Source organism: Globicephala melas, chromosome 12, assembly GCF_963455315.2.
Source record: "Globicephala melas chromosome 12, mGloMel1.2, whole genome shotgun sequence".
NCBI classification, from domain to species: Eukaryota; Metazoa; Chordata; class Mammalia; order Artiodactyla; family Delphinidae; genus Globicephala; species Globicephala melas.
In genome coordinates, this window is record NC_083325.1 from 38722151 (window position 1) to 38735284 (window position 13134).

The 13134-nt window shown below is 34.5% G+C and overlaps 1 protein-coding gene across 1 annotated transcript in view; it reads right to left on the reverse strand.

The window, feature by feature from the left end:
* Positions 1-1424: 1424 nt before the first annotated feature.
* The window catches only part of PEX13 (peroxisomal biogenesis factor 13), a 35810-nt gene continuing 24100 nt past the window's right edge, over positions 1425-13134 (reverse strand). Inside the window, exons 3-4 of the mRNA XM_030877319.2 lie at positions 6969-7094; positions 1425-4623 (exon numbers count right to left, since the gene is read on the reverse strand). Coding sequence (XP_030733179.1) covers positions 4325-4623; positions 6969-7094 — 425 coding nt within the window. The 3' untranslated portion in view covers positions 1425-4324. The remainder of the gene's footprint in view (positions 4624-6968; positions 7095-13134) is intronic.

Genomic DNA, 13134 nt, shown 5'->3' on the forward strand with positions numbered 1-13134 from the left:
CTAAAAAGCATATGCTTAGACTTATTAGTAATGAGATAATGCAGATTAAACAAAATACAATTTCATACATTATCAGATTAACAACAATCAGAAAATATCAAGTACTGCTGAAGATGTAGAGAAAATGAAATCATCATGTCTTGCTGGTGTAAGTGCAAATTGGTACAACCATCTCCAAGAACAATCCAGCATTACTAACTGAAATTAAATATGCATATACTCAAAACCCCAGCCATTCTACTCTAGGCCATATATACCAAAGAAACTACAGGGCAGGGTCATAGGAAGAAATGTACAAGTTTGTAGAAGTGGGAACAGCTGGAAATAACCTAAATATCTATGACTAGAGGAAAAGATAATCTATGGTATGTGAATACAATAGAATAATATGCAGCAATCAGAAGTATGCTATATACAGTAACATGAATAGTTCTTAAAAACCTAATATTTTATAAAAGTTAGAAGCAAAATGAAATTTATACCATAATATCATTTATATAAAATTTAAAATTTATACAAAATAAATGTTATTATATAGTTTTTCAAAGAAATATATCAAAAATTTGGAAGATGGCTTGGAAGGATAAACATTAAAGATAGTAGAGAGTGGGGAGTATGGAATTGCAGGCAGGAGATGAAGAAAAACTATTAAGGTAAAATGAAGCAGAACAAAAGTGTAGGTTTTCTAGACCAATGATACTGCTGTCATTAATAAAGAGTATAATTAATGATTGAGTCAATGCTGAGCACATGAAATCCTTAAAAAAAGAAACGATTTATATGAGGAGAGAAACATAGTTAAGTTAGACTAAAACTTTTCTTCATTAAATGTGAAAAACTATCCATAGGGCATAATATAGTAAGTACCCCACAGGATTTGTGAGTTAGCTGTCTTTAAAAGAAACAGTTCATTCTCCCAAATAAGATAAGCTAAATAAAAACAACATACAATATGAAAGGACACTTAAAGGCAATGCTTAAAAAACAAAATTTCTTTGTGTTGAACAAATATTCCACTGCATTTTTCTAGGCTGTTCTGGTATTCAGCAAAATAATTTAAAATTACATTTTGGGCAAAGTTATAAGTACAAGTGAACTAATTTTAATTTTTAATTATGTGTGAATCTGAAATTTTACATTGATATAAATACCTTGTGACATTTTAACAGGATGTAAGAAGTTTAAATATACATGAAAAAAATTACAAATAAGTAGTTGTCATAATCTCTTACTTTTGACTGTGCTTCATATTTTTAAAAAAGCACTCTCATGTGAGGCAGATGTAGTAGCTATCTCCAATGTTATCAATGAGGAAACTGAAAAATAATCTTACAGTAAGTAAGTAGTGGTGTCCAGACTAGAATCTAGGTCTCCCAAAACCTAGACTTGAGGCCTTATTTTTATTTAACTCACCTTCTAGATAATTTTTATATAAATGTAAATTTAATATTTTCTTCAAATCACAAGGAAATAGAGCAGACACATTGGTTTGCAGTAGTTAATATACACAATGATATGAAGAAAAATACAGAGACTTTTACATTAATTGCAATCCTGAAAAGAGTTGTTTGTCTTCAAAAAACATCAATCAAGTTTAATATATTTTTATTTGTCCAGTAAAAGCAACTTAACAATCTATTAAAAATAAAATTTTAACTGCATTTAATATCATTCTTTTTTCTATTAAAGAAAGCACAAGATAAAGGACAGCAGTATTCAAGTAAATATATAATTATGACACACTGATAGACTAAATCAAGTACCTAAATGAAATGTTAAAACATGAAAATTTATAGTCCTCCTACCTTTTCCTTTCTACACTGATAAACTACAATCAGAAAAAAATTTTAAATGAAACCTGTTTTCTTGTTGTAACTTGTGATTTATTATTTTATTTAATTGAAAGTGTTTTAGTTTCAGTTAGTAATTTCTGTAAAGTAGCAGTCCTTAAATAAGTTCCTAAAAATAACAATATTGGAGCCTTAAACATTACATTTAGTCATCTAAAAAAGGTTACAAAATGTCTCTGCTTATTCTAGTCCTAAATTCCTTTTCTAGATTCTTAATAGAAAAGGAATTTTCAAACACAAATAGTTACCAGTCAGATAATATACATTGCAATTTAGCATTCTTAACCAAAAACAAACAAACAAAACAAAACGAAAAACACCCTAAGAAAAGTCAATTTTTTTCTTTTTTTGGTCATGCCATGCAGGCACGTGGGATCTTAGTTCCCCGACCACCAGGGATGGAAGCCACGCCCGCTGCATTGGAAGCTCGGAGTCTTAACCACTGGACCACCAGGGATGTCCCAAGTCAAATTATTTTTGTCATTCATTCTGTACTATACTCTTCTCCCTATACATCTTTTTTTTTTTTTTTTTTTTTTTTTGCAGTATGCGGGCCTCTCACTGTTGTGGCCTCTCCCGTTGTGGAGCACAGGCTCTGGACGCGCAGGCTCAGCGGCCATGGCTCACAGGCCTAGTTGCTCCGAGGCATGCGGGATCCTCCCAGACTGGGGCACGAACCCGTGTCCCCTGCATTTGCAGGCGGACTCTCAACCACTGTGCCACCAGGGAGGCCCTCCCTATATATCTTTAATAGCAATCACAAGTACTATCTTAAAGACCCACCTTTTCTAATCCAAATAGCGCCGACTCAACATCTCACCTCTACTTCACTTCTAGTATTCAATTTAGATGTCTCAATGCTAAATTTAATAATTTATCAAAAGTTGTTTCAATAACAAAATTTCCATAAATTACTTTCTAACAAAAAAGCAGAACCTCTAATTGTAGAACACAAATGGAAAATAATATATAAGTAACTTAATCCCCTTAACTTGAAGGTTTGAAGAACCAGGTGTTAGAAAAATATGCCTAAGATAAACAGATTTTACTATCTTATTACTTTTTCTGCACGGGGTCAACATTTGTATTTTAAATGATATATTAGTTATTATATTGTCTCAAAAGAGAGATTCCCAAGAAGACTTTAGTAAAATTCTATGTTGATTATACACATACTTGGTTCCTAATGTTTTAGTTTGAACTGTTCTAGAATTACTTACTTGTTGAACATAAAGTCTGTAAGAAGAAAGATAAAAATACTAAATCAAAATCTTTATCAAATAATTCCAAGTTTTCAACAATATATGTAAATGTATTCTTGTACCCTGTATTTCTGATAGTATTATTTTTGTAGTATGATCACAGCAAGTACATGAATTTTCCAGTTTTGTGGAGAAATATTCAGTGTTCTGAAATTTAATTAGATTTAAAATCATTATTAAACAAAAAACAAGTCAAATAGCACTATCATATTCTAAATGGCAATTCAGCATTGTATTTATAGTCTCAGTGGTAAAAACCACACCTAAAAGAAATGTGTACCCAATGTGACACACTCTCAATGTTTAAAGAACAGCCTGAATATGGAATTTTAAAAAGTTAATTATATTAGGTAGAAGCAGAGAATCTATGAAAAGATTTAAAATCGTTGCTGCTGGAACTGAGTTGGAAACTCAAAGGACTTGAGTCTTGGCTGCAGGAAAACAAAGTAAATCTTTCATATATGTATTCTGATTCACCCAGGATGAAAACTAATCATACTGTAAAGGGATATGATCCTCTGAAGAAATGGAAATAATCTGTAAGAAAGATAAATTATAGCCTCTTTATTAGCAGGGAAAACTAAATTAGGGCTATATGTCACCCTGGAACCATTTCCTTCACAATGCTTCTAGTGACTTTTCCAAGATAAATTTTTAAAAAATACAATAAAAGATAAAAGTATCAATTGTCGGTGGGTGAAAACATATTACTACTGCCTAAAAAACCCAATACTGGATGTAATACACATCAGAAAATTTTTATTATTCTGTTTAAAGTTGTAGAAAAATTAGCCTTTTTGCCTGTTCTGATATTTATATGTTGTCACTCAACTTCTGAGGATTCCAAGTCAATTAATCTAGAATTTTAAAATGCATTAGTGATCCCTACTGTAGCAAACTGTGTATTCTATAGTTCATGAATCCTATTCTTTCAATAAACACAGGGTTTTAAATAAGATGGTAATGATAGTCTCCATAATCTTAAAATCTAGGTAAAACAAATATCCTCATGGTCCAATAACAACTCGTAAAATGTAACCAGGTCACTAGACCAACATACTAGTGTACAACTTTAATAATTTCTAGCAACAAAACATCTGGAATAGCCATTAACAAATGTTTTCATTGGATTGAAGATGAATTTCTTTGTAAGAAGAAACTTTTTAAAAGTACTCTGAAGTATAGTTCAGCTGCAGGTAAACATGAAAGTTATCAAAGATCTTGTTTATCGACATTTTTCCCAGTGGAATCAAGTGCAACTGGAACCTTATTAGTTTCAACAAAAACAGATTCAAAGGCAGCTTCCTGTTCATCCAAAGAATCAGCAGCTGTTGCTCCTTTAATTAGTGTTGTGTTGGTAAAAGACTGTTGCTGCTTGGAAATTTTACTGGATTCCACTGTTTTTCTACCTCTTCTTTTACCAAGAATTTTGACATAATTAGCAGGTATAAGTCCTGTTGTTTGACCATCAAGACTGGCCAGAAGCCAACCACGCACTCTGGGTTGCTGTTCTGATGGAAGAAAAGACAGCCTTGTAATTATCACATACTTTGAGGGTCCAACAGAATATTGATAATAAAATGTTAAGTAAAATCTCTGTTACACTTATATAATAAAATACATAAACAAATAGTGTACATGAATATTCAAAAAATCAAGATGAGTAGGTTTAAGTCTAGGATCCCTTCTTACAACTTACACTTTTAATTTTATATTTACTAAATATTTTTTCAGCCTTGAAGAACATGAAGTTTACATCAGTTGGTGCATTCATAGAGTAAAACGATTCAGTTCTATCAAAAGATGAAAATTAACATCAATGTCTTTCATATTTTAAATTGAAATTTAAGGAATGAATATCTCATTACTTCTCAATAGGATAAGTTAGGGGTTAGTATAGAAAATAAATATATACATTTACATAAGGCAGCTTTCTTTATATATTTTTAGCTGAAATATAAAATTCATTCTATATGATTGTGATGTATAATCCTGAAGGACAGTGAATGTTAATTTTAATCCAAGGTGGGCAAAAATTGAAGACCTCAGTTACCTATAGCCACATAAGAAAAAGTTAAAGGCAATACTCTAAGCTTAAAGTAGGAAAGATTATTTAAATATTCAGTTTTGTATTTTGATATTCTCCCACCTATTTTATCCATGTCTTTAAAAACCTGTATAACTGTTAAGTTTTAGTTCAACACTATAATTTAGGCACAATATGACATTTTCATGTTTAATACTACTCTATAATAATTTAAAAAAGTTAAATTAACCATTCTGTGACTGATTTTGTTCTAAATGCCCACACATATTTTAATTGAGCAATGGAGGAAAGCAACAAAGCAAAGCCAAAGTGTTAAAAGGCACTATTAGTTGAAGAATAATCTGATATAAAATTTTTCTGGAATATTATAATTTAGTTGAAAGAAACCACATTTGATCTTTATTCTTTAATTAGATTTATTAAAACTAATTATCTGTATTTTCCTCTAACAATAAATCTTAAAAAGAAATAATTCTTTTGAAATCTAAAATAGTAAGTTACTATTTTCACTAGAAGAGAAACATGAGTATAATACCTAAAAGCCAGGATTTTTGAAAAGTTACATTTTATTTTATTATTTAAAAATTTTTCTTGGAAGCCTAGGTTTTGTGTGTGAAGAGATGAGGCAGAGATTTAGCAAATTTGATCCAAATTTTTCAATTATTTACACATTAAACTAATGATTTGAACATTGAAGGTATTTTTCCCTTATGTAAAGAGTGACTAACACCAATAAAAGGCTAAAGTTTCCATTAATAGATCACATGGAAATCAGCCAAAGTGGTTAAAAATACAAGTTCTGAAGTTAGATAAACCTAGGTTCATAGTCCAGCTCCAACACACAGGACAATTTACTCATTCTGAATCTCGCTTTCCTCATGTGTAAAACAGGAACAGGATAATAACAGTACTCACTTTACAGCATTATTATAAGGTTTAAACGAAATATGTAAAGTACAGTGTCTAGTACATTTTCTTTTCTTCTTTTTTGGCCGCCCCATGGCTTGCGGGATCTTAATTCCCCAACCAGGGATTGAACCTGGGCCCTTGGCAGTGAGAGCGTGGAGTCCTAACCACTGGACCGCCAGGGAATTCCCCCTAGTACATAATAAGCAGTCTATAAATGACAGCTGTTATTATTGTTATTAGTATCTTTACCAACAAGATGTGACTTTTTGTGGCAAACCTGAATCCCAACAAATACACAAAAAATCTTTTTTTTGTAAATCCACAAAAATTCTGATCATTACTGGGGAAAGGTGGAGGAAAAGGCCATTTTGTCTGGAGCCATTAAAAACTATTAGTGATCTCGTCTGAAAATTAACCTGAATGCCTATAAATTTCTTGCTGAGGTTCTTTAATAAGTCATGACAGTAATTCCTAAATATTCATGTTGAAGTTTCTAAAGTAAACATTATTCAAGTAAAAAAGAAAGCAATACTAGTCCCAGCAATAAAAGACCAATAGGGATGCTTAGATGATGCTAGACAATTACTTTGGTTTATTAGATTTGTTACACTTCGCGCTAACCTCATGTTTTGGGGTGGTGATTAAAAGTGTTTTGAGTTTGGAAGAGATTATATAAACAAAATCTTTCCTTATCTCAGTGAAATATTATTGGAACAACTCTGTTGGGACATTTTTCTCCCACTCCCCCAGATTTAGAAGGTCTACACTGACAAAGAGAAATCCTAGTAACTACTTCTGAGTTAACTAACGGTGACCAAGATCCTTTAATGCAGTTTTTAATATTACATTTACAAATTCTAAAAATGCACAGATAATTCCAATTTATTCATGTTTTGTTACCTTTGAGAGCTAAGTTTAGCATATCACCAGCACGGAAAGAAATTTCTTCTTCGGATACAGCAACAAAATCATATTCTGCTCTAGCAACTACATGGTCATCCTCACCACTTGCCCAGTTGGTATTGTCTATAAACCAAATTAAGAATTAAGATTAGGTTAGTAAAACTTACAAAAAAAAGAAAAAAGATATTTCAGTGGCTATGTTTTGCAAACTGTATAAACTTATTTGCCAAGAGAAAAGTTCCCCTCAAAGTAAATTCCACAATTAACACTATGTAAAATCAACAATATGTTCATTACGATACCTATTATAAACTTTTTCCTATTCTTTAAGCTCCAAATCCTAGTTCCCTTACTTTAAGCCAGGGGTCAGCAATTTTTTTGTAGAGTAAAAAGATTTTTGATAGTAAATATTTTAGGCTTTGTAGGCCATGAGGCAAAATTGAACATGTTGTGTAGTTTCTTATATAAAGAGAGAAAAAAATTTTCCATAAATTTTATGAAAAATTCAAAATATAACAATTGAATTCTTTTTTTGTAATATAGGTCTACTACAAAGAACGGAATCTTTTTGGGATAGGATAATATTTCACTTAATTTGGGGTTCAAATGTAGTGTTTTCTATCATCAATATCAATTGCAAATATTCATCTGTTAATGCTAATTTGTAATGAGATTTGAGGTATTTCATTTTGAAATGTTTTTTCACATAGATATGTATTGCCAAATTCTGATATCAATACATTGAACATGTGGTTTTAATTGAGCATATTCATCCTAAGAAGATGAATAGAGTAGAATTCTGTTAAATTCCTTCAATGTTAACCTTTTAACATGTCCTTACATTAGATACTAATCACTTCCAAATAAAGACTAAATGGAAACTCCTCAACGGCAGTTAAATGGATTTTGAAATATGGACATTTCCTTCGCACTTGCATGGAGGTCCAAAAACACTTCTGAATTGTAGTTTGAGCTTGAAAGGTCTATCTGCTGCAAATTTATGTGGGAAGGGAAATCTTGTTTCTTTAACTTTTGACAACCTGGGTGGGGGGTGTATAAAGCAGTGTGACATTATTTGTGATTCAAACAATATTAGTTGTTGTCAAAATAACTTCACTCCAATGTAAGTTTCAAAATATAATTGCTATTCTGCCTTACAGTTTTAGGTTGAATTCATTAAGATTACCAAATCTGCAGCAAAAGCTGATTTCCAAAGCCATTAAACGTTTTCTAAGAGTGGCTGATGGTGGTTCTTGTTTTTCAGAAAAATATCAGTCTTGGCCTTGATCCCTCAAAAAGAGTAATAAAACTTAACCACTGACTGCTTAGCCATCTAACTGCTGTGTGGCAGGGCAAGTCAGGATCTTCAGCTTCTACTTCTGACAAAAATTCATAGAACTTACAATAGTTATGTCCACAAGGGTGACTGAAATTCACCTTTGACATTACTAATTCAGTAACACATGACAAATTCAAGTATTTTCTGCAATGTACCTGCTGATGAAGAATACAATGAATAACTATAGGCTTTAAAAACCTTATATTTTCAAAACTGTAAATTTTGTCCAACTAAGCATTTTTCTGTTCCACACAAATTTTTACCACCATCAGTCACAACATATCTTTGCAGATTCGTGTTTTTTCCAAATTCTTTGAAGATATTCTTGTCTGTAGTTGTTCCATGCAGACTATTCACAGAGGCTACATCTTCAGCCACTTCAAATTCAACACTGACTCTTCCAATAAACAACTGAGCAGTAACAGTATCTACTGGGTCATCATGAGCCAAGTAAATCCATTTGAATTCATCTGCCTTGTTTTAAAATGACTATTAAAATGATGTTTCAAATACTCTTTAAGAAACTGTTCTCCCTGAAAGGTTAACAGTCTTAAACAAATTTACTTTCTCTGACACATTTCCTTGGCTGTTGCAATAACCACTGGTAAACAGATTTCCTTGCTAATCTGACAAATGAGCCTCTCAGAAACTTATTTTCGTTGCAGGCTTATTTTTTCTTCTTTTGCTTATTTATTTGTTTATGGCTGTGTTGAGTCTTCGTTGCTGCGTGCCTGCTTTCTCTATTTGCAGCGAGCAGGGGCTACTCTTTGTTGCAGTGCACAGGCTTCTCATTGCGGTGGCTGCTCTTGTGGAGCACAGGCTCTGGGCGCGCGGGCTTCAGTAGTTGTGGCACACGGGCTCAGTCGTTGTCGCTCGCGGGCTCTAGAGCACAGGCTCAGTAGTTGGGGCACGTGGGCTTAGTTGCTCTGTGGCATGTGGGATCTTCGCGGACCAGGGCTTGAACCCATGTCCCCTGCATTGGCAGGCGGATTCTTAACCACTGTGCCACCAGGGAAGCCCCTTCTTTTGCTCCTTCCCCTGACCCCTTTTGGGTGAGGAAATTCTGCTATGATGAGCTATTCCATTTTAAATTTTCTAATTTTTCTGACTGTTGACTTCCTGTGAGTTGGGAATATTGTGATGAGTGCTCAGTCTGCTAATGTTGATGTACTGGGTTGGCCAAAGAGTTTGTTTTTTTTTCTGTAAGATAGCTCTAGTAGTGCTTAGTTGTCTTTAACTTCATTTGAAACAATTTTGTTAGACTGTTTTGTGACAGCTGTTATATTAGCAAAAAAAAAAACTTATCAAATTTGGTGAATTTTTGTGTAGCCATTTTAATATTGAGGATGGAAGGAAAAAAGCAACGTTTTCGGCATATTATGCTTTATTATTTCAAGAAAGGTAAAAACACAACTGAAGTGCAAAAAAAGATTTGTGCAGTGTATGGAGAAGGTGCTGTGACTGATCGAATGTATGTCAAAAGTGGTTTGCGAAGTTTCGTGCTGGCGATTTCTCGCTGGATGATGCTCCATGGTCGGGTAGACCAGTTGAAGTTGATACCCATCAAATTGAGACATTAAGTGAGAACAATCAATGTTACACCACGCGGGAGAGAGCTGACATACTCAAAATACCCAAATGAAACGTTGAAAATCATTTGCACCAGCTTGGTTATGTTAATCGCTTTGATGTTTGGGTTCCACGTAAGTTAAGAGAAAAAAACCTTCTTGACCATATTTCCACATGTGATTCTCTACTTAAACGTAATGAAAATGTTCCGTTTTTAAAACAAATTATGATGGGCGATGAAAAGTGGATACTGTACAATAATCTGGAACGGAAGAGATCGTGGGGCATGTGAAATAAACCACCACCAACCACACCAAAGGCCGGTCTTCATCCAAAGAAGGTGATGTTGGGACCTCTCTGGTGGCGCAGTGGTTAAGACTCCACACTCCCAATGCAGGGGGCCTGGGTTTGATCTCTGGTCAGGGAACTAGATCCCACATGCATGCCATAACTAAGAATTCACATGCCACAACTAAGGACCCCATGTGCTGCAACCAAGGGGTGGGTGAGCCGCAACTAAGGAGCCCGTGAGCTGTAACTAAGAGCTGGTGCAACCAAATAAAAATAAATAAATATTAAAAAAAGAAAAAAAAACCAAAGAAAGTGATGTTGTGCATAAGGTGGGATTGGAAGGGAGTCCTCTATTATGAGCTCCTTCCAGAAAACCAAACGATTAATTCCAACAAGTACTGCTCCCAATTAGACCAACTGAAAGCAGCACTCTATGAAAATCGTCCGGAATTAGTCAACAGAAAACACATAATCATCCATCAGGATAACGCAAGACCACATGTTTCTTTGATGGCCAGGCAAAAGCTGTTAGAGCTTGGCTGGGAAGTTCTGATTTATCCATGGTATTCACCAGACATGGCACCTTCATTCAGATTTCCATTTATTTCAGTCTTTACAAAATTCTCTTAATGGAAGAAGTTTCAATTCCCTGGCAGACTGTAAAAGGCACCTGGAACAGTTCTTTGCTCAAAAAGATAAAAAGTTTTGGGAAGATGGAATTATGAAGTTGCCTGAAAAATGGCAGAAGGTAGTGGAACAAAATGGTGAATATGTTGTTCAATAAAGTTCTTGGTGAAAATGAAAAATGTGTCTTTTATTTTTACTTAAAAACCAAAGGAGGACTTCCATGGTGGCGCAATGGTTGAGAATCCGCCTGCCAATGCAGGGGACACAGGCTCAAGCCCTGGTCCGGGAAGATCCCACATGCCGCGGAGCAACTAAGCCCATGTGCCACAACTACTAAGCCTGCGCTCTAGAGCCCACAAGCCACAACTACTGAGCCCATGTGCCACAACTATTGAAGCCCATGTGCCTAGAGCCTGTGCTCCTCAATGAGAAGCTACCGCAGTGAGAAAGACGTGCACCACAACGAAGAGTAGCCTCCGCTCACTGCAACTAGAGAAAGCCTGCATGCAGCAACAAAGACCCAATGCAGCCAAAATAAATAAATAAAATTAAAAAAAAACACAACAAAAACCAAAGGAACTTTTTGGCCAACGCAATATATTGTAATCCTTTAACATAGCTATGTTGTCACTGCATAATAAATGTAATAATGGTTTACCACCTAATTCAGTAACAAAATAATCCAGACTATACTGTGCCTTAAAAGTGTGACTTTCAAAGTCCACTTCACTCTTCTTTTCTTTGTGGCATGTACGTACTCATAACAAAAATATATATTGCAGTATAACAGTACATGTGGCACTCAACACATTGCCAAGTTATGTTACTGAGATCTGCAGTGTGCAGAACAAGTGCAAAGCAATGAGAGTGCCAACATAGATAGGATCTCTATGTTACAAACTACTCAACTCTGGTCTTTCAGTACAAAAGTAGCCATAACAATACATACATGAATGAATGTGGTTGTGTTCTAATAAAACTTTACTAATGGACACAGATACTTGAATTACATATAATTTTAACATGTCACAAACAGTACTCTTTTGGATTTTACTGTAAAAACCATTCTTAGTTTGTGGGCTGTACAAAGACAGGAGCAAGGCAGATCTTGCTGACAGGTTATCGTTTGCTGACCCCTGTCCTAAGCAGCTAAGAAGTCATAGGGCCTAAGCTTCCTCAGTTCCGTTTTTCCTCAAAAATCTCTTAGTATCATTACCCATTGCTCCCTCTTTGGCCTCAGATAAAAAAATTGCCCCTCCTTTTCACCTGCCTTGGATCGTATCTTCTCCCACCTCTTACAGGAGGCTTCATCTTTTGACTCCTGTTTCTCCCTCCTCGACAATCAATCCTTCTCTACAGACTCCTTTCTTTCAGCCTAAAAACATTCCCAGATTTTACTTCATAAAACACAAAGCACAACAAAAAAACGGAAAACTACCACATCAACTTGCTTTTACCCAAGCAGCCTGTTGATTTTTCTTCCTCCATTCATCGTTCATCTTTTCTTTTTTCACACCTTCTGATTTTATATACCCTTTATACTCTTCCATGGTTTCTGTTTCCTCTACTTTACTAAAATTGCTTGCTGGAGCTGATGACCAATTGCCAAATCTGATGACCTTTTTTCAATTCTCGATCTTATCTTACTACAGCATCTGACACCAGGCATCATCCTTCTCCCCCTTCTTGAAATTTCCTCCTTTCCCCTTCACTTCTATAACACAGGATTAACATAGTTCTACTTCTGCTCTTCCTGGTTTCCATCTTAGTTCCTCTTTCTCTCTACCACTGTAATATCATCCACTAACACTATTTCAACTCTCACTTTTATGTGGATGACGCTTAAATATTTCATTTTTCACCTCTTTCCTAAGATCCTTTCCTGCCTTTTAAACTGCTTTCTGAAACTTTCTCAAGTTCCATTTGAATGTCCCACTGGCACAACCAAACTCAATATAGCTCTAATGAAATGAATGATAATCATTCACAAACCAGTTGTTCCATGTGATTTCTCTGTATTTATTTTATTGACTTTACCTTCAAATAAATATCCAGAATGTGACCCACCTCAGAACCTGCATCACTGTGACCCAGAGCCAAGCCACCACCATTTCCCACTTGAATTATTATAACGGCCTCTTGATTCTCCAGACTGGTCTCTTTGGCCCTAGCTCTACCTAAAATTCATTCTCAGGAAAAAGATTTTTTTTTAAACCTAAGTCAAATCATATCACTCCTTTGCTCAAAATTCTGCCATGGCTTCGCATTTCAGAATAAAAGCCAAAGTTCTTTAAAATGTCTACAAGGCTTATACCATCTACACTCTGTACTCTTCCC